The sequence below is a fragment of the Pipra filicauda genome, unplaced genomic scaffold (assembly GCF_003945595.2).
Source record: "Pipra filicauda isolate LSUMZ 115617 unplaced genomic scaffold, ASM394559v2 scaffold115_size4368891_pilon, whole genome shotgun sequence".
Classification (NCBI taxonomy): Eukaryota; Metazoa; Chordata; class Aves; order Passeriformes; family Pipridae; genus Pipra; species Pipra filicauda.
In genome coordinates, this window is record NW_024103607.1 from 2,619,624 (window position 1) to 2,647,495 (window position 27,872).

The 27,872-nt window shown below is 44.4% G+C and overlaps 1 protein-coding gene across 1 annotated transcript; it reads right to left on the reverse strand.

Annotated features, from left to right (window-relative positions):
* Positions 1-21,461: 21,461 nt before the first annotated feature.
* Positions 21,462-27,361, reverse strand: LOC120323903. Its single transcript, XM_039384692.1, has 2 exons — positions 27,249-27,361; positions 21,462-26,535 (listed from the first exon to the last, which is right to left on the reverse strand). Exon 2 carries the CDS (start codon positions 26,124-26,126, stop codon positions 24,453-24,455), a length of 1,674 nt encoding a protein of 557 aa, XP_039240626.1. The 5' UTR covers positions 26,127-26,535; positions 27,249-27,361; the 3' UTR covers positions 21,462-24,452.
* Positions 27,362-27,872: the final 511 nt, after the last annotated feature.

Below are 27,872 nucleotides of genomic sequence, written 5' to 3' on the forward strand. Positions count from 1 at the left end.
AAAGCACTTCCAGACCTTTCTTAAGTGGTTAGAGGAAATAGAGAGCCCACCATTAGGCATATGTATGTAGTTTAGATTGTTTTCCCTGAGTGGATTATCGTGAATGTAATAACACCAGCTTTTCATCTCTGCCTTCATTTCCAGTTAATCAGTACCATGAGATCCTTCTGCAACTGTCTGCAGCTGGCTGCAGTTCAGATATTTTGGGATAGTTTTACAGATGTGGCACTTAGGGACATAGTTTAGTGGTGGACTTGGCAGTGCTGGGTTAACCGTTGGACTCAATAATCTTAGAGGTACTTTCCAACCTAAGGAATTCTAGATTCTATGACCAACAAACCCTCTCATCTCATGATGGATGCTTTTCTTCCTACATCACTTGCAAGTATTTTGAATAATGTAGGTCGCAACATAAATTTCTCTCAGACTTCACCCATATCCTCTTTTCAGCTGCTTATTTATCTCTACATTTATATCCCTACTTCTAAAGCTACCACTAAAGCTTTGCTGTATCCTTTTTTCTTCAAAGATCTTGGATAAAGGGACCTAGAGGAATAACTGAAGGGCAGCACTGTGTCCACTGGCCTGCACTGACCTTTCAGAAGCTGGTCAGTCTGCACCATAGCATGCCCACAAACTAAAACTTCCATCAGTTATTAGGAAACTACATGGTACCAGCCTTTCTCAAATGAAGAAGGCTCTGGCTAAATATTTAGTACAAGGTTGCTTTCACTGGGATAGATGAGAAGTGGCATTACATCAGTGCAACCCTGGCAGGAGGAGAGCTGGTCATTTCCCTTTGGGCAGGACAAAGCCTCCTTTAAGAAAGCTTTACTTCATGTACTTCAGACTGTGCTGTCATGTTGTTATGCAACAGAGAAAGTGAAGGTTCCTGCTCACTGGGTCTGCAAGGAAAAAGAGCCTCATCCTCTGAGAGAGGAGCACCATTCATACTGCTTTGTGGAGACTCCAGGCTGCCCAGTTCTGTACAGGGAAGCACCACAGCAAGTCTCACCATGTGCTCTTTGCAGTCAAATAAAGTGTTATCAGCTTTGTCAGGGAAGAGAAAGGGTAGCCTCTGCTTGGAACAAACCTAGCATTTCTCTGGAAATCCCCCATCATCCCCACATCACCGTTGGCCAATCAGAACTCAAATCAGTCCAACAGTTTAATTACCTAGGCAGCCTCATCTCCTCGGATGGTAAGATTGACGGAGAGATAGACAACAGATTAGCAAAGGCATATAGTGCTTTTGGAAAACTTCACAAAAGAGTATGGCGTAATAAACACTTGAAGAAAAGCACCAAGATCGGTGTTTACAGAGCCATAGTGCTGTCTACTCTCTTGTATGGTTCTGAATCATGGGTCATCTACCGCCACCACCTGCGTCTCCTAGAGCGCTTCCATCAACGCTGTCTCTGTACAATCCTAAACATCCACTGCTCAGATTATGTGACCAACACGTCTGTTCTAGAACAAGCAGCAGTCACAAGTATTGAGGCCATGTTGATGAGAACACAGCTGCGATGGGCAGGGCACGTCTCCAGGATGAAGGACCACCGCCTCCCTAAGATCTTGCTCTATGGTGAACTTGCCACCGGCTGCCACAAGAGAGGAGCCCCGAGGAAAAGATACAAGGACTCCCTGAAACAACATCTCAGCCTTGGCCATATTGATCACCATAACTGGTCTACTCTGGCCTCCAATCGGGAGGCCTGGAGACACACCATCTATAACGCAGCTGTCTCCTTTGATAACACACGCAGGATCACTCTTGAGGAGAAAAGGCAACGCAGAAAGAATCGTGTTCTGCAGAATACACCATCTAAAGAGTCTTTCTGCTGTGCCTTTTGCAATCGGATATGTCTATCTCATATTGGCCTCATAAGTCACCAACGTGCCTGTAACAAATGTGGTTAGAGCCTTCCCAAATCTTCGTTCGCGAAGCCCAGCCATGATGATGATGATCAGCTTTGTCAGGGAAGAGGAAGGGTAGCCTCTGCTTGGAACAAACCTAGCATTTCTCCATAATGTTCTTGAAATAAAAGTGGACCCAGTGTAATGTGTCACCTGTGTGCCTTTTACCGTAACATTTGAGGAATGCTTTTACATCTGAGGAGGGATGTTGCCTTAGCAGGGAGAAGCTGCACATTTTAATAGAAAACCATCCAGAAAACTCACCCAGAAAAGCTCTGAAAGCCCAAAGCTGACAACAGCTCATTGACACTGACATTGACCAACCTTGTGGGTCGCCAGCCTGTCAGGTAATTCCTCTTCATGAGCAGAGCAGAGCAGGAGGACTGGGGAAGTCAAGAGAGAGGGAAAATTGGAAATGCAGGTGCTGAGGCCACCCCTGTTAGAGCCACAAGACCTCTACGCTGTTAGCCCAAATAACCCTAATCAGTGGTGGTCCTAACATTCTTCTGCCTAGAAACCCTCGCTCCAGCAGTGGCCCAAGAAAGGCGTGTGAGAGAGTTGAGATAGGGACCTGAGAGAAGATTCCTCAGAAATCTCTGCCACAGCTTCACAGTGTCATTAGTCCAAGGGCAGCTTGGTCTAAGATGGGATGAAATACGGAGAAGGACATTATCCACTAACTGGACTCTCCTGCAAGCCCAAGGACCTCCCTCATATGTCCCCTGGACAGTCATGAAGGACCACTTGCTTCTTCATGTAGGACATGTGCTGCTCCTCCAGCTCTTCACTCAGCACAGGGCATGGAGACGAGCTCTTCATAAGGCAGGGCCTCCAAATGTTTCCAGCCCAGACCAAATACAGCATCCCCATCCCATACACATCACACACTGTTTGCTCCTAGACCTGACTGTTGTGCAGCAGTGAGCCAGAAAATGTGTCTGTGGTCCAACCCTGGTCTCACATGCTCAGTGTCAGAGGGAACACTTGAAGTATGAGGGATTTCTTGTGCTACTCTCCACTTGGATGAAGCTACCAAGTGAATAAGGAAACTGTTTTTGTCTCTGTGTCTGTCACAGCACAGATAAAGCAACTCATCCTCTCCTTGGTTTTTTTTTGCCTAATTCTTCTCCTACAGCCTAATCAAAGGCTGCAGAGCTCCTTCAATTTTTATTACTTTAGTGGGAATGATTACTGTCTAAGAGGGACAAAAATCCCTTTAAATAAAAAATAGGGGTTTTTTTGTTCACATCCTCAGATCATGTTAGCATTGAATTTTAAAGGTCGAGGCTGGAGTAATACAGCTCACCAGTTAGGTCTTTGCTAGCTTATTATTGCATTCAGAAGGAGAAATCTGAAAAAATTGCCAAGAATGATTGAGACCAGGCTGATGACAAAAAAGTTGAAATGAAACAGTGATGCTCACTGTGATGGTGACTTTATTAGTTTTTCCACTTCCTCCTAAAGAATGTTTCTCCCACAAAACTTAAACACCAATGCTCTGCAAGAGAATACCCTGGCACTTGGTCTGCCAGGTCAGACATCTGTGATACCTCAGTCATGTGCAGCCCCTGAAAGAACACTGAGGGCACCATATGAACTGCACAAATAAAAGTGTGTCAAAAGTCAGGTATTTTACAGTGTGTAAGTTGCAAATTTTCATGCAGCTCCTGAAAAGGTTCCTATCATCTCTGAGAAGCCAAAAAAGTGCTGTCCCAGGGGGCTCCTTCTATATGAGTGGTTTGTAAAATGTTAGGAAGTCAGCTCATGGTTGCAAATTGCTTGACTCTCAAGAGAAGGGGTAAATATATGAAGAAAAACTGGGAGATCAAGGACTCTGTACTCAAACAGCTCACATTTAAAAGATAGTTCATTGGTATCAGCACAGCATGACGGTACTTACATTTGTAAAGTGACATGATTTGGCACTTCAAGAGCAACCGTAAAACATCCACGTGCAAACAGGAATTAAAAAGTTGAGAACTTGATTTCTTGCTAAAAATATTTTTTTTGAAGTTAAGCAGTGTCAAGCAGGGAGAACAGCTAGAGAGAACAGCTAAAACACAGGATGGACGGTGGGTACAGTCTTTTGTAAGCAGGATAGCATTTTACACTTGCTTAACATTTTATTTTGATCAAATAAACCTGGTTTATTTCCATTTTGGGTCTAGTAATAGAGTGATCTCATAGTAAGCCAGGAGGTGGTGATGTTCCTCACAGAAACAGCAAACTGCCTTGGGACAAACTAACAGTACGTACAATTCAGCATGTGTGTTGGAGGACATCAAGCACAGGGGTGTGTGCTGTCATAAGTCATCTGGCAAGTGTAGGAGCTAGCAACATCAAGTGATAGCCAAAGGAGAAATATTTCCTCTAACAACCTCTTTGGCAAAAATCTGCAGCTTTTCCACAGCTGAGAAGAATATGTTCAATGCTCAATGAAAAAAATAAATAAGCAAAGAACCCACAAAAAGAGAGTCCTGATGCACATGGAAAACTTCAATGCCTGAATCTGTGTCTGTGTGGTGCCTTCATCCACAAGTTCTATTCACCCTCTGCTCTGGCTTTGATTAGCAAAGAAGTCCTGACAGCCAGTCCATGGCCCTTGCTAACATCTCTGATGGAGAGTGACTTGCCAGGGAGGGGTCTGTGATTTAAGCAAATCATTTGTTACCTCCTTGACTCTAATCAGGTTGATTTATACCACTTAAGGATTTGGACCATGTACATGACTGAAAAGTATTTGCAATACCTCTGATTTCATGCTGGATAATAGCTTGACCTTGCTGATCTTGATATTCACACTATGGACTGTAATATTTTCAAAGTGCTCAAGAACTTTCCTTCTGTTTGGGGGATTTTTGGTAGTTATTTTTGAAGCCCTGATAGATGGCTGAAATATCACAGCTTTGGATTTTCCTGCCTTATGTTAGAAATTACTGTGCCATCACTTCTGAACCTCAGCTTTACAAGTCCAATATATTAAACAAAATCAGAACTGTGCAATATCTCCTGAAGGTGGGTTCATGTTACGATATTAGTGTCACGTAATTCTTTATAGGTCAACTTTGAATGGCATTTGTGCATTTGTAATGTAGGAACAGCTGCCCAAAAATGAAGTCCCGGACTCTTAAATGACTTGGCATAGCCTTCTGGGCCTGAATGTCAAGTCTAGCTAAATATGTCTTCAGGGGTCAGATTTGAGTTTTCAGTCTTCAGAAATATGTTCTAGTATCAATATCCCTTGCGTTTTTGTTTCCTGGGTAATTTGGAATGATCATGATATGCCACTGTGATATTTTGCCTCCTAAAAGTTTTTTCTAAGAAGTTATTCCATGAAAAGCAACATTGTTATTGTTCGGGGGGTTCAATTTTTTTATTTGATTACCTCTGAGCCTTACACTGTATTTGTTCACTGTGTGTGGACCACTCTGCAAAGTGCCACTTAATATTTAGTTCAAATTCTAACACTGAAACTTCATCCAATCTCTCCAGACTCAAAAATCTTATTAATTCTCATTAATTTTCAAATCCTAAATACAAATGTGTGTATTATAGCAGAGCACATATTTGCTGACATTGAGATGAATGAAATTATCTGATTTACTGTTTGGGAATTGTGAACATACTGTGTGACATCTCTGAATGCCACCATTCCTTTTGAAATGCCCTGAACTAGTGGCACTGTGAAGACTAATTACTGTGCTGTGATTTTAGGTGTGTTACATCAGTCTTAATAATTATATGCTTGATTTAAGATTAACATATTGTGAAACAGGCTTGTATTAAGATATTGTTTGTGGCAAATGAGGCATCCACCATAACAACAGTTCTCTCCACAGTGTTAAAAGAATCCTTTCTCTTTTTCCTACAGGATATATTAAATCATCCTCTTCCTCACTTCAGTGCTGAAGTTTTCTGACATTATTGGGAAGTCAGAGGGCAGCAGGGTTGCGTGAGGAAAGGCGTAGATTGAAGGGAATTGTATGAGTTAATTCAGTGAGGATGACTCTTCGTATGAGAAAGGATGTGCCAGTGCCTGTATAGGTTTAGCCTGGATCAAAAAGAAAATAGCTGGGTTGGTCTCTCTTTTTGGTGGGATCCCTGAAGAGGAAGTTATTTTGCTTACAAGAATTAAAATGGACCATACGTCAGAGTCTGAGCATGACATAAATACTTTTCAAAGCTGCACTACTCTTCTTATGTGTCTGTTTTATCTGAAGAAGCATTCTTCTTTTTGCGAGACTGAGTTTGTAATAGCAAATAGCACCCTCTTGCCAAAAGGGAGAGCTTGAAATTCCCCCTTGAATTTCTCCTGTAAGCATGGGCACCTGGCACCCAGCCACAGCACACAGCATGTGTCTGCCACCCCGAAGGCTCTTCTCTTCTGCGTGGAGAGCAGTGGCAACTGGGAAGCACTTGCAGAAAGCTGAGCTGGCAGAGCTGCCCACGGCTGAGAAAAGGGAGCTGGTCTCACTTCAGCTGCTGCTGGCCACACTATCCCACCACCTCCCTTGCATGGCTAGCACCTTCTTAGACCCGTTCCTGCACCCATTTACACACAACAATGGCAAAACTTGGCCACTGTTTTTGCTCAAAGAGGAGCCCAGTACATGGCATCTCCAGCAGAGGTGGTCGTAGGAACTTCGGCCAGGGGCTGGGGTGGGACCACCCCCTTTTGGCAGCAGAGAGCTGTTACATTGGCTCATGCTGTCTTCTGAAACCTTACCCCAAGACAGCTGCAAAAGAAGGAATATGATGAACAGGAACTTGGAAAGAAGGCAAAGCAGCTTCTTTAAGCTGACTTAGCCCTTGGAAAAGTGGCGGCCGGCTTTAAGAAGCTGATGAGGGAACAGCAATGGACACAGGTTCCCGATCAAGGTGTAGCACAAAGGCAAAAAGCAGATTGACGTCCCATGGGCCATCTCCAGTGGTGTGTCTTTCTAGAAAGAAGCCATTCAGATCCAGGAGTAAATTATAATTTTCCATATGGAGAGGGAAGTGCAAAGATGAGTCACCAAGAGCTTGTATGACTACCCAGAACAGCATCCCTGTTGGAAGGGCTGTGTGTGGATGCATGGACATCGCCTTCCCACTGCATAATCTGCAGACTTTTACTGTCCCAGTAAACAGCCCTTGGGACATCCATGACTGTAAGGGCAGTGGTGTGTGCAGGCCTGGGACCAGTTCCCAAACTGCTCCATAGCACTTAAAGGACAAAACCTCAGTCAGATTTAGAAATCCCTTAAGATGGGAGGGATACTGACAGTAGCTTTACTCCTCCTTTGCTCTCACTCTCTATCCCCCTGATATTTCTTCAGTTGATATTGATCCATTTAAGATGTATAAAGCAAATAACTGTATTTAACAGCCCTAGTTGCAAGCAATCAAAGAGCTCTTAAAAAATCTCAGAATGTGAATCTAGAATGTTTACCCTCAGGCAGGAATTCCATTAATAATTTAAGATGCCTGTGTGCAATTGAACAGTAATGGTAATTTTCAGCTACAAGGAATCAATCTAACAGCATATTCCAGATGTCTGTATGCTGTGGAAACAGCGTTTCTCTGGGTAAATGCCATCTTTATATACAGTGAGCTCTGAAAAATTACAGCCACTTTTCTCTATGGTTCATTTATAAAGCTTTCTTGAATCCCAGGAAAAGCCCTTATAACGTGACCCGCAGCTTACATGCGTATCATTCCTTGCACAGTCAGCAGAGCTGCTGCTGCCTTACCCTATAAGTCCAACACTTCTTAAGTGTCCAAAGCCTCAGAAGTGAATCGTGGAATATCCTGAGTTGGAAGGGACCCACAAGGGTCAAGTTCAAATCCTGGCCCTGCACAGAACAGCCCAAGGAATCACATCATGTGCCTGAGAGCATAAAGTGGGGGACACTGGTTTCAACATGCCTTCCAGAAGAGCAGCGCTAGATCCACCTGAAGCTGGATCATCTCTCGGGTCAAGCCAGGGCACAGTTACACGTCACACATAGAAGGCCAAAGGGTGCAGTTACATATCGGACAATGTGCTGTTTCTGCAAGAAAACATATTTCAGCAGTTTGGCTATCAGCCTGGTTTCACAGTGAGATCCAAGGTAACAAATCCATGGTGGGCCTGCCCGTGGGGTCAGCAGCTCGGTGCCAGTCTGGTATGGGCTCCTCCCTCATGTGCAGGACAGGTTGTGCAGATGTGGAAAAGGCTCTATCAAGCCCAGGGTGTAAACCTCTGCAAAAGGTATTTTCAGGACAGGCAAGAATCAAGAAATCAAGTAGGGAATATATGAGTGCAAATAAATTCCTCAAGAAAGTAATAGCTGTAAGAACACCCAGCCCGGGCAGCGATAGCTGAAGCAGGTAGAGCAGGCTGTGCCACTGCAGGGTACTGGTGGCAGCTCTCCTCATGCAGAGCAAAACAAGGCACTGCTTTGTCCAGAGGCTCCTGAAACCTCTGGTGACATGTCTTCCCACAGGTGGGCAGTCCAACCCTTGAGATATTGTAAATAAAATGCCACAACACCCCCTCCGGAAGGAGTGCACTATAAACTTAGCTTTGGTCTGATGTCTCTGCTGGCTGCCTCCAGCTGGAGGGTGGCATCCATCCCTGCCTCCATCCTCCTTCACACACTGCCAAACGTTTTCCATGTTGGCTGTCCCTACTGATGGCCTTTGAGCTGTGGAAATTTTACTAGCTGTGGTTGGGGCTGTAATAACAAAAACCAGCCTGACAGACAAGGCTAATGGTGAGGGAGGGGGGAAAATAATCAGTTTTTACTGGATTTTTCTGAATTCAACCTCCCTCAACAAGGATGATTATAACTAATTAGGCAGAGCATGGTAACAACACTCACATTTGGAAGTGTGGTGTCTCAATGGAAGAGGAAATTAAATAGGATGTGATCAGAGAGCTGCAGATAAAGAGAAAATAAGGCCAGTCCAAACCAGTAGCTTTTCATCAGGGAATAGATGAATAGGTTAGTCAAGTCGTTTTATTGTACCTAGAACACTGGTGTTATGTAGTACTGTAATTTGCATTTCAAGAAAAGCATCTGACATACCATCCTTGAGGACTTTGTTTCCCTCCTGCCTCGACCTCTCTCTTTCCTTGGAGTGCAAGGGTGCACAACTCACTTAAACCATTCCACAGGCAGAGCTTCTTCAGGTGACACCAATATGCCTAAAATATTCCTTGAAGTGAGAGAAGGGTGGGAAGGACAGCGAGGAAAGGGATGTGGGTGTCTGGTAGCTGGAGTCTCTGTGGGAACTGGAAGTCTGGCTGAGGTGCCAGACACTGTCAGGTCATCAGGGCTCAAGGTTTCATCCTTGAGGGGCTGGTGCCTGTGCATGCACACACACAAACACACACACACACACACAAACCTGCAACCCAGCCATCAGAGCTGCTCCCCCTTCAGGGAGAGACCCCCTTCACCAAGAGTCCAAAGCAAATACAAGTGTTAAGTGCCCAGGGTGGTAAGGTTGGAAGGATGCCAGGGCTCAGTAAACTGAGGAGCAAAATAAGGATCATAAAATCATTGAGACTAGAAAAGACCCTTAAAACCATCAAGTCCACTGAGGATGTGCAAGGTGGACCAGGTAACTTGGCACAGTGAAGGTACTGGCAGCTTTGGTACAACTGAGAGACACTTGGCAAAATTTTTGGAAGACTTTTGATAAAGTAAAGCAGCTTTAAATGTGAGCAGATACTTGTGCTGCTTGGTTGCTAGCAGGTGTGATCCCAGCTCTGACATGCACAGCTCTGGTCTGAACATCCTGCAAAACTACAACCCCAAGTTTGTAACTGCCTGGGGAATGTAGTTCTCCAGGCAAAGGTCTTTTTTACATCACTGTATCATATAAAAACTGACACTCATATATACCTTGAACTCAGGAACTCAAAGAGGGCCATCAATAAAACTTCTACCCTGGACTTCCAGGGGGCAGATTTCGGCCTTCTCAGAAGACTGGTTCAGAGACTACCTTGGGAAATAGCCCCTGAAAACAAAGGGGTCCAGGAGGGATGGACATAATTCAAGAAGCAAGTCTTGAATGCACAGGAGCAGACTGTCCCAGTGTGCTGAAAGGCAAGCTGGTGGAGAAGACTGGCTGAAGATTTTGAAAGAAGTTAGGGGAAAAAATAGAGCTTACTGACTATGGAAAAAAGGGCTGGCTATTCATGAAGAGTCTAAGAATATAGTTAGGTCATGTAGAAAGAAAATTAGAGAGACAAGGCATAATTTGAACTCAATCTAGCCACTTCTGCTAGGGATAACAAGAAGTGCTTCCACAAATACATCAATAGCAAAAGGAGGGGCAAGGAAAACCTCCATTCTTTGTCAGACATGGGGGGGAACATAGTCACCAAAGATGAGGAAAAGGCTGAGGTACGTAATGCCTTCTTTGCTTTAGTTTTCAACAGTAAGACAGGTTGTCCTCAGGACAACTGGACTCTGGAGCTGGTAGACAGAGACAGGAAGCTAAATAGCTGCCCTGTAATCCAGGAGGAAACAGTGAGCGACCTGCTGAGCCACTTGGATCCTCACAAGTCTATGGACCAAATGGGATCCATCCTAGGGTGATGAGGGAGCTCTCCAAGCCGCTCTCCATCATTTACCAACAGTCCTGGATCACTGGGGAGGTCCCAGATGATGGGAAGTTGGCAAATGTCACGCCAATCCACAACAAAGGCTGCAAGGAGGACCCGGGAAACTACAGGCCCATCAGCCTGACCTCAGTGCCTGGCAAGGTTATGGAGCAGATCATCCTAAGTGAAATCATACAACCACTACAGGATGGACAAGGGATCAGACCCAGCCAGCACAGGTTTAAGAAGGGCAGGCCCTGTCTGAGCAACCTGATCTCCTTTTATGATCAGGTGACCTGCCTGGTAGATGAAGGGAAGGCTGTGGATGTGGTCTATCTGGGCTTCAGCAAAGCCTTTGACACCATCTCCCACAGCATTCTCCTGAAAAAGCTGTCAGCCCATGGCTTGGAGAGGGGCACTCTCTGCTGGGTTAGGAACTGGCTGGAGGGCCGGGCCCAGAGAGTGGTGGTGAACGGAGCTGCATCCAGTTGATGGCCGGTCACTAGTGGTGTCCCCCAGGAATCAGTGTTGGGTCCAGTTCTGTTTAATGTCTTTACTGATGATCTGGATGAGGGGATTGAGTATACCATTAGCAAATTTGCAGATGACACCAAGCTGGGAGGGAGTGTTGATCTGCTGAAAGGCAGGAGGGCTCTGCAGAGGGACCTGGACAGACTGGAGAGTTGGGCTGATTCCAATGGGATGAGGTTCAACAAGTGCCAGGTCCTGCACTTTGGCCACAACAACCCACTGCATTGCTACAGGCTGGGGACAGAGTGGATGGAGAGCAGTCAGACAGAGAGGGACCTGGGAGTTTAGATTGACAGGAAGCTGAACATGAGCCAGCAGTGTGCCCAGGTGGCCAAGAGGGCCAATGACATCCTGGCCTGGATCAGGAACAGTGTGGCCAACAGGACCAGGGAAGTGATCCCTGTACTCAGCACTGGTGAGGTCACACCTGGAGTACTGTGTCCAGTTCTGGACCCCTCAGTTCAGGAAGGATATTGAGGTGCTGGAGTAGGTCCAGAGAAGAGCAACAAGGCTGGCGAAGGGACTCGAACACAAGTCCTATGAGGAGAGGCTGAGGGAGCTGGGGTTGTTCAGCCTGGAGAAGAGGAGGCTCAGGGGAGACCTCATCACTCTCTACAACTCCCTGAAAGGAGGTTGTAGCCAGGTGGGGGTTGGTCTCTTCTCCCAGGCAGCTATCAGTAAGACAAGAGCGCATGGTCTTAAGCTGTGTCAGGGGAGGTTTAGGTTGGATATTAGGAAGAAATTCTTTATGGAAAGGGTAATCAGGCATTGGAATGGGCTGCCCAGGGAAGTGGTGGATTCTCCATCCCTGGAGGTTTTTAAGATGAGACTGGATGTGGCACTTAGTGCCATGGTCTAGTAACCACAGCAATGTTGGATCAAGGGTTGGACTTGATGATCTGAGAGGTCTTTTCCAACCCAGTTGATTCTATGATTCTATGAACTGACAGTACCTTTTTCTTGTCTACTGTTGGCAGGGCCCCCAGTGTAGTCAGAGACATGAAGCAAGCTGCCAGAGAAGCAGGAGTCAGGCTCTTTTTCTTCCCTTCTAAGCATGAGTGAACAGCAAGACTGTACCTAGTAGTCACCGTTTGCAGTCCTGGTCAAACATCAAACACCTGTCCTTGTGCTGCTAATGCAGAAAGTAAGGTATTGAAAAAAATGCCACTGATTAAAAGTAATGTGGGGGAAATCCCTCAGGCTATAAATTCTGCACAGCACAAGTGGGCAAATTTCATCCAGCAATTCTTGCTTCACACTCTCCCTATACCAAAATTGCATCTCACTTTCAAGCTGGGCACCTGGCTTTGAACACCCTTTTTGGACAATGATTTTTCCTCTCCTATGAGCTGAAAGAACAAAAACATAAACAAGTACATGAGAAAATTATTGCCTCAGCAATAACCTCTCTATAACCTAGTGGGAAGGCACTGTGTACAAAAAAAGAATCTGCAGTTAGATATAACAGTTGCCAATAAAAGCTTCAGGCTGTGTCACTGAAGCTGTATATTATCCATGGAATTTGTGGAATCTATTTTAATTTATCCACTTCCCCAAGAATATGAATGAGGCAAATAAAAAGCTTCATAGGAGCAGAAACAACGGCACAGCTACGGAGGTTTCCAGGTAGAGACTGGCAGCTCAAGCTTCAGGCAAGATGACAAATAATGAAAGACTGGAGCCCAGCAGCATGTGGTTTCTCCCAGGTGCCTCATGCTGCAGCACCATTCCTTACAGGAGAGCCTGGCCAGTGCCACACAAGGAGGACAGGTGATGGCTGCCTGTACAGGGAAGGTTGGGCAGTGTTCATGGAGAAACTGTCCCCAGACTGAGGGACAGGGCATCACTCCCTGGGGGTGCCGGCCAACCCTTTCCATAAGTGTTCTGCTTGCTAAACAGTGTAAATAAAAATAAAAAATAAAATGTTTAGCCAAACCTTAAGATAAAGGGAAAAAGTAACAACTGCCCCATTTAAAAATACATATGCCTGCCAAAATGTGTCACCTTCTGCTCTTCCCTTCTCTGAATGTGCTACAAGTTCCCAGCTTGCCCATCCACAGCTTCCATTCAGTTTGTTACGCCACCCTGAACATATGGATATCTCCTGTGTCCTTCAGCTATCACTTTTACATAGGGGTGGGGTGATAAACATATTTTTGCAGACCACATAGAAATTCCCCAGTAACAAGTTGTTAATCTTTAAAAATAAGTATTGATATTTTTCAACTCTTCTAAAAATAGTGGATTTCATTTGTTGTAACACTGCTGCTCCTTCCTAAATTTTATTTCCCTAGCACTTTGCAGAGGAAGAGCTAGAGATGTGTAAGAAGCTACTTGAGCAGAGCTGGACCAAGAACATCAATATCCAATATTTGACCTGGCTGTTCAAATGTCAACCTGTCCACATTCCATTAAAGCACCCCTTCTAATACTGCGTGTTTGCTGATATACTTGTTTCTAAGAGAGGCAAAACTTACATGATACCTAGTTCCGACAAAAAAAAACCTTTATGAAAAATTTAAGGGTTTACGACAGTAGCCAAAACTACACCATGGAAAGCTGACTTGCAATTAAACATCTTACCAGTCGCAATACCCAGCTGAACGAGCTGAGAACATGGACTCATCTGGATTAGTGGTTATCCTATGTTGCAGAGATCCCATGTGACACCAGCATCCCAGTGGAGCTACAGCTATTGGCCTTCCCCTCCTTATTTTGTGCCTCATGTATCATAGCTCAGGTGAAGGCCAGTAGGTCTTGTGCTTTGCCTGCAGAGTGCCTGGCATTGAGCACAGAAAAGAGGCCGGGAATCTGCTCCAGCAGGCTGTTTAAATGATTTTTTTTTCCTGCTGATGCCTCACTCCACAGCTTCTGCATCCATATGAAGACAGTGTGGACAAAACATGTGGTTCACTAGGGCAACCGAACTGCAGGGAGTGATGGTAGTGGCAGCAGGTAACAGTCTCTGGAGCTTGTGAGCCTGGAAAAGAGCCAAGTGAGCTCCCAGAAACAGTATACTCTCTAGAGCTCTACAATGCCTTTCGAAATCAGGATAGAGGCAAACTCCAAGGAAAAAAGGGAAGGATAATCCTCAGGGAAGGATAATCCTCGGGGCTGCGTGCACTGTAGTACAGCTGGAGCCTCTCACCATTCTGAGGGTGCTTCTCCGTTGCAATTAAAGAATATAAGGACTGCTCATTAGCCGATATGAAGGAGCTTCTCCTGTGCGGCAGAGATGTTTTGGATACCATGGGGTTTTGGATAAAGGCTGAAACTGAGAGGGTTTGCTCTGACAGCCCTGCTGCAGCATCCTCCTACAACTTTCCACTCGTAGAGGTCTTTTTTTTTAATCTCCCTTTCTTTCCTTTTCTTTCTCTGCCACTAGCTGCCAACTGTCTCTTATTTCATATCTTCCCTAAGGCTGAGCAAGACATAACCCTTGTAGATCTCACTCCTGCACAATGGGGAAGCAACACAGTCCTGGTGCTGCTACCCTAGCTACTAATGCCATTCCTTTTCTCTCCTGCTAAAAGGATCAGCTCATCATCTGCAAAAGAAGCACAAGGTCTGCTGGGGAACTAACAAGCAAATGTGTAATAGGACTTGTACTCACTGCACCTCATCTACGCTTACTCATCTGGCTCCTGCAAAGGAGAGTGTGGGTGGCCCCATGGGAAAGGAGTGGGGGCAGCCAAAAGCTTTTCCTTTCGTGTGTCTCCAGACTCTCTCCTAACTTTGCGTGTGAATAGAGACTTCCATGGGCCCAGTACAGACTGGAAGCAAGTCTGTTTTGAGCAGAGATCTATTCTTGAGCTGCAAAGTAGAGTAAGAACTCAGCAGAGGGTGGCTGTCGTCCCATGGACAGCACCATGGGAAAAAGAGTGAGATTGCCTGAGCACAGTGTCTGGTCTTTCATGGTGGAATTTTAGGTCTTGGATCGCAACACAGAGGTGGAGAGATGTTGATTATGATACTGGAAATTAATCTGATGTAAGGCAGGTGGACGCAAACAGATCTTTGCTTTCATGGGTAGCGGGACACAGGAGCAAAGATAAATTTTTTGATACGAATATCTCAAGGTATCTCTCTGCCTTGCCTTCGATCTTTGCTTCTGTCCTCTTGTAAATACTCACAATTTAAAAGTGTTACCTCCTGTTATACTAATATTTTCAAAAGTTTAACTAGCAATTCCAATGTAAAGACACCAATTTGTTTTCCTTGTTGGTATATTTAGCAAATTTCTTATACTTTCTCCACTGTATGATTGGCAAATCTGCACTTACCCAGGTACTGTGAGCAAGATATTTCATGATGACAGAGAGAAATATAAGGAGCAATTTAATGTGTCCAATCTCATAAAAGCCTGGCAACATTTGTATCATGCAAAAAATCAAGACCTGCTAATACAACAAAATGAACCCCCAGTTGTACTGAAGCTTATGAAAACATGAGTTACTACTTTAAATATGTTGTAAAACATTTGAAATTCCAATTTGCTTTGGTAAAAGCTTTAGTAGTTCATTTGACAGCAGAATTGGGCACAGAAGATGAGAAAGACAGCAAGGACGTGGTGATAAGACACTGTGCATATAGATAGTCAGAGATGTGAGATAGGAAATCAGTAGAAATTGTGCTTATGCACGTGAATGATAGTTTAATCCCAATTCCCAGTCTTTCATGGCAGTACCTTGGGTTCATTTATGTTCGTCTTCACTCTTGATTCTTACAGTGGGCTTCCAGAGAACTGGTTGGTCTTGCTTTGGGCTAAATAAGTTCAAAGTTGCAAAAACAATTCTCTATTAGCATGAAGCAGACAATTTGCAGCAAACTAATAAACTGTGGCTTCACAGGAACACTACCACAATCAAGAAAAACACCCATTGATGGTCTGCATGTTCTCTGGGGCTGGATGTGCCTCCATGGCCCTCTGGAGCACTCTGCCCCATGACCTTTCAGGGCACACACGGGGACAGGGACTTGCTCATTCCATCCTTGGCTCATGCCAACCCTCCACAAGGCTCACAGCTGCTATTTTTGCAACGTGATGAAAGTGTCCTTCTCCTGCTCCATGACTTTGCCAGTCGCTTGTACCTCTCCTCTGGCATCTTGAAGCAAAAGTGAGACATAATGTCCAGCAAGAGCCTGCTGCAGAGGACTACTTCCTGAAAAAGTCCCAAACTTGACTGTGTTGTTGGACTCCCTCCCCAGCTTCTCAGATACACATTGGCATACAAAAGTGGGTATACGTGGCCAGTGCTTGAGTCTTTCATGTCCAGGTCCCAGGACATGAAGTCTGTGCACTGAAGCAGATGACATCCCATAGATGACCAGGTTCAGCTCTGTTAGAAGAATTTCATTTCTCCCCAGAGCCTATAACATCACTGTAGTTTGGGTAGGTGTGGTACTGCTGCTGTGCCCAGCCACACACCTCCAGGCATCACATCAGCTGCAAACACAGCCATTCCAGTTTGGGAGTCCACACCTTGCACAGAGGACAAGGTGGCGCAATTCTGTTTTCTCTCATCCTTTTCATCAGAAATTTCACCTTCCTTTTGAGAAATATGGTATCTTCACTGCAAATCTCCTGTTTCCTGAGTTACAGGATTTATAGAAAGCAAATTTCAATAATGAAAACACCACTCCAAAACCAGAGAAGTTCCACATTGCTCCAGTTGCATGGATGGCTAAGCTCAGAAAATCCCATTGCTCCAGAAGTTTATTTAAGAAACTCAGGAGTGTTTCAACATTAAACTCCTTCCTACCACTGTGAGTTTCAAACAGCTCTGTTCATATCCAGGTGCTAAAATAGTAATAAAAAAACTGCAGCCAAAAATAGTTGTCAGGTTTTGAATTTGCCTAAAATTTATCAGAAATAAGATGTGAGGAGCTGGGAACTTACCTGAAGCACTGCAAAACCAAAACATGAATCTTGAGATAAATTATGTAATCCAGGGATTCCCTTCTCCTGCACCCCAATTAAGGAAAAGGCTTAGAAAAGGTGGTGATATATTTTCATCCATTTGTATTTGACAGAAGTCACCATGGAATACCTTTTTTCGAGAAAAAACACCAATAAAACACCTTGCAGAGCTGTAAACTTGTGTCAGGATCAGTTAAGAAGGGGCTAATAGGGTTACTCTGCTTATTAGCTTTTTCTTTATGGTGGTGATCCCTATGGATCAAACAACAAGCTTGTCTCCAACTCTTATCTCTGAAATATGAGTTAGCGGGTGTTTCCCTGTGGACTTCTGGAGAGTCGCATGAATTCAGCTCTTCTTGCTGAATTGCACAAGGTTCCTGCCAGATGCCCATGTCGGCCTGTCCAGGTCCCTCTGGATGGCAGCATTGAGCCTATGGACTGGTACTACCATCCCAGCTCCGTGTCACTGGCAACTGTGACAAGGTGAAGGGCTCTTCATCACTTCCTCCAGGTCACTGCTAATGGTGTCACACAGGACAGGTCACGGGACAGACCTGCAGTATTCCACTCGTTACCAGCTCTCAGGAAGAAGGTATATGACCCACTAACCATGATCCGTGGAGCCCGGCCATCCAAACAGCTGCTTACCCGTCTAGGTTTCCATCAAGTCAGACTTCAATTTCATGATTTAGATGCATGAATATTATGGCAGACAACACTGAAAGCCTTGCCAGAGTTTACATGAACTGCACCACATTATTAAAGCTGAAGTAAGTGAGATCCAGTGCTCTCTCTACATTGACAGTTGTGGTCATTTTATCACAGAAGACGAACAGGCTGGTCAGGTGTGATTTGCCTGTGTAAAGCTGTGCTGAGGGCTCTCATTCATCTTCATGAGCCCAGAAATGGGCTCTGTGATTTTCCCAGGGCTAAAACAAGGATGATTTGCCCATCATTCCCAAAATTTTCCTTTTGACTTTTTTAAGACAATCATATGTAACAACCTTTTCCACAGTGTTACATACAAGCAGTCATCTGCACACCTGGTATAATTTTTGTACTTTCTTTTTTGTCCTTTCTTTCTGTTCTGTGGTCATCTTTTTGATCATCCCAGTTTACCTAAAATTATTGGGGGGGGGGGATTGGAATGAGAAACTCAACCCTGTCCCCTAAAGTCTGTCCAAGTTCCAGCAGTGCTGGATAGAGAAGTGGCTCTGTTGATACTACTGTCACCTCGCCCCGCAAGCATGTACAGAATTTGCAAATCCACAGTATGCATACACTGCCACAGACTGTCCACCAGAAGCAACTGACAGTTAAGGAGATAAATAAGCTTTCAAAGGTTCTGTCAGTATATTGCAGAAAATGAAGCACATACACTCATGTCTACTACGCCCCTCTGAAGCACTCTACCCCCAAAAAAAAACTAAGAGTGAAAAGAAAAAGAGTGTGTGTGAGATCCTTGTCTACCTACCAGGAGGATGTATCCTAAGTGGTTTCCACAAAAGTACAGAGATACCAGAGACAGAAAGCTTTGTTGACCAGTGTTTTCAAGTTGTTAATAAAACAGACTCCAGAAGGTGCTTGATACAGAGTAGAGATACCTTACTTGTATTTTCACTGGAGGGAATCTCTGTTGTCCAGAAAGACACAGGTGAAGGTCCAGCATACAAAGGAGCCACTCGCACTGATGGCATATCTGAGTCTTTGGCTCTAGTTTTTACTTCAAGTAGGAAATTGATCTAAAAAGTCCATGATGGATGAGAATGAGGCAATGAACCCTCCTTAAGTTAAATGAAACTATTAAAATAAGATTTGCATCAGTTTTACAAATAAAAATACACCTGTTCTTCCTGAGCTTTGGTCCAGGCCTTTTCAACTAGTCCTCCAGAAGTTCCTTTGTTTTCACCTTCTATACACTAATAGCACTAGATAACAGATCTCTTCACTGAACGCCTGAAATATTTCCTAAAATACAAGCATCTGACATTTGCCTCAGTCACCCAGGAAAAATACTAACAATTTACTCAAGTTAATATTTGTGCTTTTTGAGAACCTTGATTAGCTATGGTTTGACAGTGAGTTGAGGTCAAATATAATTTTGGCCATTTCTGCTCTGTCAGTCACAACAAAACAACTCTTGGCCTCTGACTGGCACAGAGAAGATTCTTAGGCTTCTCTTGAATTCTCCATGGACATGAGTGCTACCTTCTGGCCAGTGGTGCCTTCCATAAAATAACAACTACAGATGACAGGACACCTTGGAAAGCACTTCTAACAATTCTTCAGTATTCTCTCGTGCAGCATGACACAATTCTTGCTTTGCAAAATGTCACTGCTGCTCCAGCACATGACAGCCTCAGGTCCTTTCGTCAAAGCTAGCAGGAGTGTCACATAACTTGTGTTTAACTTTTAGGGAAATCTCATGCTCTATTTCCCTTGAAGCTATTTAGACAGAATTCCTTTAAATCTATTATGGCCCAAGAAGGGTTACTTGTGATACCAAAATCCAGCTGTTTACCTTGATATTGTAACCTTATTTCCACTCTTTACAAGTCTCTCTCTCCCTTTTGTAAGGGTTCCTTTGTGTTGATTCTAAGGGCTCAGCATAAAGGAGCTCTCACAACACCTTCTACATTCCCAGAAAAAAAAATATTAGTGTGGATAACAAAGGTTGAGAGCACTATTGGTAATTTTAATTTAAAAATATTACTTTTGTCTTCTTGAAGCTGTCTCCGATCCAAGCAGAATAGGGTCAGCAGATAAAAAACTGAGAAAAAACATAAAATAAATAAAATCCCGATAAAGCATGGAAATGCAAAATCAGGGCATCTCAACAATCATATTTCTCTTCTGCGGTGACACTACCGAAATGATATGATCATGATCAAAGTTTTAAAGTAACTGTGACCATAGATTAGACTTGATTAAAGTTTTAGACATGTTACATTCATTTCTTTCTACTTCCAATGTCCTCCAGAGACACGTACAAACTAAAGCATTCAAACTCAGGGGACTTTCCTGAAAGAATTGCCCTTAATATTTTAGTTGTTGAATAAAATCACTGTGTGGAACACGAATCTAACAATTCATCTTTTACTGATAGGACTCTTGGTAAATTGTCTGTTCCTCAAGTTATAAGACTGGAGAAGCTATTATGAGAACAGGGCATTTTATTTCAGATGCAACCACGCAAATCTCAAGGAGAGAGGAGGTTGGCAGAAAGAAAAGTCCCCTGATGTATATCTTTTAATTAACATTATGAAACATTCCTTTCTGTATGCAGGTAAATCATTTATGCACAGTTCACTCGTATTTCTAATCCTTATCACTAAAACCCTATTTTTTCCCCAAGTTTGATTTATTTTGAAAAAAAAATTGAACTAGCAAGTTGTATTGTACGATGAGGGAGTTCAGGATGTAAAGCACTGAGGGGACAACAGCCATTTAAATTGCATTAATTTTTCCACAAACTGAGAGCATAAAGGTGACTCAATCTGTCTTACCCAAGTTTTATAATATTCACTTAATGTATCCAGGTTTATTTTAAGGTGGTTTTTTTGAGGTGGTTTTTTTGGTTTGGGGTTTTTTTGTCTTTTTGGGGGTTTGTTTGGTTGGTTTTATTTTATATTGCTGAGCTATGAGCCCAGGATATGTTAATCTTTTAGGGCCTTACTTGACTTGTCAGCAAGCCAAATACAAGACACAACTCCATTGTCTTTGCATCAGGATCCTTTACCCAAAGCAAGAAGCACAAGCAGAAGTTCAGACCCAGTTCAGCCAGTGTCTGTATGGACAACCGACGTACTACCGGCATGAACTCACCCACTGCCTACATCTTCTGCAGATCCCATGGAGCCTCTTCCAGCCCTCAGTCTCAGCTGACAGCTGTAGAGGAAGGCTGACTTATTAAGGTAAGCTATTGAAAATAAAAACAACTACTTAGACCAGATTAAAAAATTAACATTCCTGTCACTATGCATAAGACTACATTTGATAAGTAATCGGAAGAATTGTCTTGAAACTTTTTTTGAGGGGGACAGACTCTGTGCACAGGCACATAGTGCTTACAGCACAGTCACATATAAACTCAAGTTACTGTACTGCAAGGAATTCTTCCCTTTCAGACACCTTTTTTTCTCCCTGCTTCACTAGTTTCCTGAAATTTGGATAGAGGTTAGATTTGCACCCCAACAGTTGAAAGGAACTTTGACTTCTACAACTTGTCCATCCACCAAAATGGGATTAATTTCACACTCTTTGTTCCTCCAGCACCTGTAGTAGTCATCTACTATGACTAGATGCACAATATGCAAGGTCTTTAAAAATGGTTAGCTGAACTACTAAGGTATTGACGAGAACAGCAAAGAAACCAGTCCCTCTCAAGAATGTGTGGTGGGTTACCCTGGCTGGATGTCAAGTGCCCACCAAGCCACTCTATCAACCCCCTACTCAGCTGGACAGAAGAGAGAAAATAAGACGTAAAACAACTCATAGGTTAGGATAAGGCAGTTTACTAAAGCAAAATGAAAGGTTGTGTGTGCACAAGCAAAGGAAACAAACATCAAAGCCTTTATTCTCTACTTCCCATCAACAACTGATGTCTGGCCACTTCCCGGGACAGGGCTTCAGCACGAGTAGCAGTTTTTCCGGAAGGTGAATATTGTAAATAATGAATGCCCCCTGCTTCCTCCTCCTTTTCTTGTCTTTTATATCCAAGCAGACATCATATGCTATGGAATAGCCCTTTGGTCAGTTTGGGTCAGCTGTCCTAGTTGTGTCCCCTCCCAAGATCTTGCACGCCCCCAGACTGCTGATGGGGGGCAGAACGTTGGAGAGAGAGTGCCGATGCTGTGCCAGCACTGCTCAGCAGTAGCCAAGACACTGGCGTGTTATCAGTTTCTTTCTAGCTAACAATGCCATGGAGAAAATGAACTCCCTCTCAGCTAGACCAAATACAATCTCCACTGCTTATTCCATACCATTTGTGTCATACTCAGAACCCACAAAATTTAATCTTCTAACTACTCCACTGTATTTACTTCTCATTATTGAAAGCTCTTCTTACCAACACTTACACCTTTAACTACATCCTTAAACCATATTTATACCCAGCATACAGATTGATACTTTTTCATTAACTATTATCCCCAGTCCTTTCATAGATAGACATTATTTTTCCATTCCATGGGCTTCCTCCAACTCTCCAGATGTAGAGAAACAGACTTGGACTCCATCCCACCAAGACGGGTGCTCAGGGCAGGAGAAGCAGCACACTCGATTGTTGGGCACCAACAGCGGCTCAGCCTGGGTTGCCATTGCACTCGCCTTGCTCCTTGCAAAATTCACTCTTCGTCAGTTCATGTCCTTCCTGCTACTTTACTTCCTGCAACATACAACTTACACCACAGATTATTTTCCCCCCAAGGTTAAATCTCCTTGAGGCACACGCCGTGTCTCCCCATCCTTCTGCATTACCCACCAAGTATACCCAGGTCCTCGAGAAAAGACAATCCCACGGATGGGTTTGCCTTTTCCCATGTGAGGAGAAATCCACACTGACTTCCCCAGCCACTTCCCCATGCGTAATATGGGTACCTTGTCTCCTCCCGCAGTATGCAGGGATTTTGTTTGGGCAGGACTAGGGCGGTTAGCAGATTCTCTGGTGTTAACCAGCCAAATGGCTTCTGCTAAATTTCCATCCCAATGCTTCCATGACCCATTGCCTAATGCTCTTAACACAGTCCTCAGCAACCCGTTATACCCTCTCAATCTTTCCAGAGGCTTGTGAGGGATAGGGGATGTCATACACCCACTCAATGCCATGTTTCTTTGCTCAAGAGTTTTTGAAGTTACTCTGAAAATAAGTCCCATTGTCTAATTCAATTCTTTCCAGGGTACCACGTTGACACAAAATGTACATTTTCTTGACCAAGACTGTCTTTTGAGCAGTGGCACGGTTTACAGGATATGCTTCTAGACAACCAGTAGTTGCCTCCACCATGGTCAGTATGTAGCGGTTGCCTTGGCATGTTTGTGGCAGTGGTCCAATACAGTCAGTTTGCCAGGCCTCACCATAAGGAAAACCCAGCCACCGCCCTCTCTTCCAGGGAGATTTTACTCACGTGGCTCACTTGATTGCAGCACATAATGACTTGCTGTTGCTCAGGGCCCCATTCAAGATAGTTCTTTTGGGTCACTCAGTAGAGGGGACTCACAAGCTGACTGTAATCTGGAACACACATTCTCCAGAACCCCACAAGGCCTAGGGAAGCTTGTATTTCCTGCTTGTCAGATGGTGGAGACATAGCTGTTATCTTGTTTACTGCATCCATGGGCACATGATGGCATCCCTCCTGCCATTTTATTCCCAAGGAATGAATATCCTGTGCAGGTCCCTTGACCTTGCTTTTCTTTACAGCAAACCCAGCTTTCAGAAGAATCTGAATTACTCTTTTTCCCTTCTCAAACACTTCTGCCTTGTTGTTCCACACCATGATGTAGTCAATGTAGATGCTCAGGAGCATCACCCATTTCCAGTACAGTTTGGATTAGTCCATGACATATGGTAGGGCTCTGTTTCCACTACGGGGGCAGTTGATTCCAGGTTTAACCCCCTCATGTGAAAAGCACACTGTGATCTGCAATCTGCTGCCAAAGGAATTGAGAAAAATGCATTGGCGGTGTCACCTGTAGAATACCACTTGGCTGCCTTAGACTCATATTGGAGCTCTAACATGTCTGATGTGGCAACACTCAGTGGTTCAGGGTTCAGTTCACTCAGCTTCATTCAGGCCATGACAGTCTTCACCCTCCATCAGACTTTTTCACTGACCATGTGGGACTATTTAAAGGTCTTGCTGATGACTGCAGTTTATGAATCAGCTCAGGAGCCAGGGAGCCAGGAGCCAGGAAGTCTCTGTGTGGTATTGCCACCAGTGCACTGTTCTGGTAGCAATTCGCACCTGCTGTTCTTCAGTTTGCAGCAACCCCACGATGCAGGGATCTTCTGAGAGGCCAGGAGAGGAAACAACTGCTGGGTCTTCTCTGTATTCACAGTGGCTACACCAAAAATGCATTGGTACCCCTTTGGGTCCTTGAAGTACCTCTCTTGAGGTACTCAGTTCCAAGGATACAAAGGGCCTCTGGGCCAGTCATAAAAGGGTGCTTTTCCCACTCGTCCCTTGTTAAGCTCTCTTCAGCCTCCAATACAGACAATTTTTGGCATCCACTTGTCACTCCAGAGATCAAGATGGGTTCTGTGCCCCTGTACCCCAATGGCACCAGCGTACACTATGCACCAGTATCTACCAAAGCCTTATATATTTCTGTGGGTCTGATGTGCCAGGCCATAAAATCCAATATACCCAGTCATCCCTTTCCTCCTCCTGGCCAAAGGCAGGGACCCTCTATTCCTGCTCCTGGTCAGAGTATTTGCTGTCTGACCCTTGCAGTGCCAGACCAGAAGTCCCCCCACCAGGATCAGGAGAGGTAATTTCAGTTCTTCTATGTCTGGGAGATTGCTGATTGCCTTTGTGTGTCTACAGAAACTATGTTGACAGTCTTCTTGGGTGGTCCCTTCTTAACAGCTCTCTTCTCTTTCAGTTCACGTACACGGGCTTCCAGCTTAAAGGTGGGTTCACCGTCCCACTTCCTCATATCTTCCCCCTGGTCACACAGAAAGAACCAGAGTGCACCACGTGTCATCTGTCTGGGACTCTCTTTCCCTCTGATCAGGGCAGGAGAAGACTGATTTCTTGGGCTGCCCTTGACAGCTGAGGTGCTGGTCTGTAGGGATGAGGAGGTACAGAGGGTTTCTTCTAAGTTTTTGAGCCAGAAAGATGCTCTCTCTACAGTTGGTGTATCCATTTCTGGGTAATACAGTGCTGCCAAGCTGTTAGAATAAGAAGCAGGGGCACTTTGAATCACCTTCCTCCACATGGCCATTGTGCAGGGGACATCCTCTGGATCTTTAGAGACACTATCATTATTTAAATCACTATAGATGACTTCCACCACTGCTAATTCTCTCAAGTACTGGATACCTTCATCTGCAGTAGTCCACTTTCCTGGGGAGTTCACAAGATCTTCCTTAAATGGATATCTTGCCCTCACACTTGAGAGGAGCCGTCTCCAGAGACTGTGAATAGCTGCCTCTTTTCCAATTCCTCTTTCAATTCCTCGATCTCTAGCAAGGGATCCCAGCTGTTGGGCTTCTCTACCTTCCAGTAGCTGACTGTCGGCCCCATAATCCCAGCATCGAAGCAGCCAGGCAGAAATCCGCTCACCTGGCTGGCGGCTGTAATCTTCCCGCAAGTCTCGAAGTTCTGATGAGGTCGGGGACAGGTTGACTTCCATTTCCTGTTTGAATTCTCTCACTCCTTTCTCCGATTTATTTGTTGAAGGACTGGCTTCTTGATCAGATCGTTCCTTTCCCAATGATTCATCTTCTTCTTTTTCGCCTTCTTCTTCCTCTCCTTCTTCTTCTTCTTGTTCTTTTTCTTCGGCTTCTTCTTCCTCTCTCTCTAACTGACAACATGGACCTGTAGTTCTCCTTGTCCCCCTTTTCTTTTCCACCACAGGAACAGCTACAGTAGTTGTGGTTTGAGTCCCTTTCTCAACCATGGTGTCCTCAAATGCAGTTTGGGTCCCTGCCTCCACTACAGTCCTCTGAGAGTACTGAACTGTGGCTCGATAGGCACAGGCCAGGCCCCAGTATAGGGCAAAAAGCCTCTGGTTTTCATTGGGTTGGGCAAGGCACCCTTCTATCAGGTGATGCGTTAGCTTGCCAGGGTTGAATACCTGTTCAGGTGTAAAGTCCCAGGCAATGGGAGGTGATAACCGCCCTAGGAACCTGCCCAAATCCTTCCACACCCCCTGCCACCCAGGCACTGGTCTCTTCAGGGCACATTTCGACATCACCTCATTCAAAATTTGTTTTCTCTTATACCAGGATGACACCAGATTCCACAAACACCATAATATGCTTACAGTACTAATTAGTATTAAACAGATCATGTAAGGATGAACAAGGACTGCGGGAGCCTGCATAATAAGAGTATCCACATCAGTTCCGGGTAGGGAGATGTATTCCCTCATTGTCTCCACAAGATAGGTCCCCCAGCACAGCAAGGCCATCAATGCCAGGGAAAAGCACAGAGCCATTGTTTGTATTAACATGTTCCCAAGCTCAGCAAAATAAAGCGATAAGCAGTGCAGCTGACAAACTCCGTGCCCTGCACAGTAGCTTGCTACTCAATGACTACTATAGCATGCAATACATATATATAATGTCGTTGTCTCACCCCACATTAGGTACCAAAAAGGATTGTGGTGGGTTGACCCTGGCTGGATGCCAAGTGCCCACCAAGCCACTCTATCACCCCCCTTCTCAGCCAGGCAGGGGAAAGAAAAAAAAGATGGAAAGCAACTTGTAGGTTGAGATAAGGCAGTTTAGCAAAGCAAAAGCGAAAGGTTGTGCATACACAAGCAAAGAGAAGAACACCAAAGACTTTATTCTCTACTTCCCCTCAACAAGTGATGTCCGGCCACTTCCCGGGACAGGGCTTCAGCATGGGTAGCATTTGCTCTGGAAGGCAAGTGCAGTAAATAATGAATGTCCCCTCCTTCCTCCTCCTTTTCTTATCTTTTATATCCGAGCAGACGTCATATGCTGTGGAATAGCCCTTTGGTCAGTTTGGGTCAGCTGTCCTAGTTGTGTCCCCTCCCAAGATCTTGCACGCCCCCAGTCTACTGATGGGGGGCAGAACATTGGAGAGACAGTGCTGATGCTGTGCCAGCACTGCTCAGCAGTAGCCAAAACACTGGCGTGTTATCAGCTCCTTTCTAGCTAACAATGCAAAGCACAGCACTGTGAGGGCTGAACTCCATCTCGAACCAGATCCAATAGGGGACATTAAGCCACAATGTTTCCCTACACTTTTTGAGTATGAGCTGGAAATTTAAATGCTGGGATCTGTTTTTAAAAGTTTGGTATCAACCACCTTTCTTCTTCTTCCACCCTTGGCAAATATGTTTATAAAGTGAACTGAAGGATTAATTCAACCTGGGAATAAGGCTCTGCACAGAGACAACAAGAAGCCTGCAACTGAGGAACATCACCAGCCCCCCCACAGCTGCCCTGGCCACTAGCACAGCTCTCCTGCTGTGAGATGGGACAGGGATACCTCAGCTTTTTTTGACTACCAACAACAAATGCTTACTGGGAAAAGTAATCTTGGAAATGTAATCTTAAACTCAGGAGAAAACCTTAATACTGTTTACAGCATTTCCTATACATACTGCATTTGCTCCAGTGCTCTTCCTTACTTCATCATTCCTCCTGCTTGTTGTATTTGGGACTTCAGTAACACCTGGGAAGATGGGAAATTGCACAGAGCATTATTAGCTTGATCATTTTTTGACATTACACTACTCTTACTACTCTTGATACACACACTGCTTTTGCTCACACTACTTTTGCTACTCAGAAATTATTAGCTGTTTTGAACTATTCCTGCAAAAGGGTGGGTTGGGTTTTTTTATGGACATAGAGCAAATAGGCCATGAGAATGATAAATCTAACTAAAGCAACAGAATGCACTCCAAAGATATTCAAACTTCTTTTGAAGCATTTCTATTACAGAAATTTTTTTATTATATTCTGTGAAACAATTTACAATACCTTTCTCTCTCTCTTTCATTGTTATTACAATTTAAAAGATTAACTAAAAATACCCTACCAAAAAATGAAACTAGTGGAGCAGTCCAATTCAATTGTACTTATTCTGCATGCTCCAAGAAATTAGGACACAGTTTATCAGCAACTGTGCATAATTAGTAAGAAACCTATTTAAACCTAATGATACGCATGGCTAGGGTTGCTGCTTCTCAATGGAGACAGTAGTTCTGCTTAATTGGGATGCT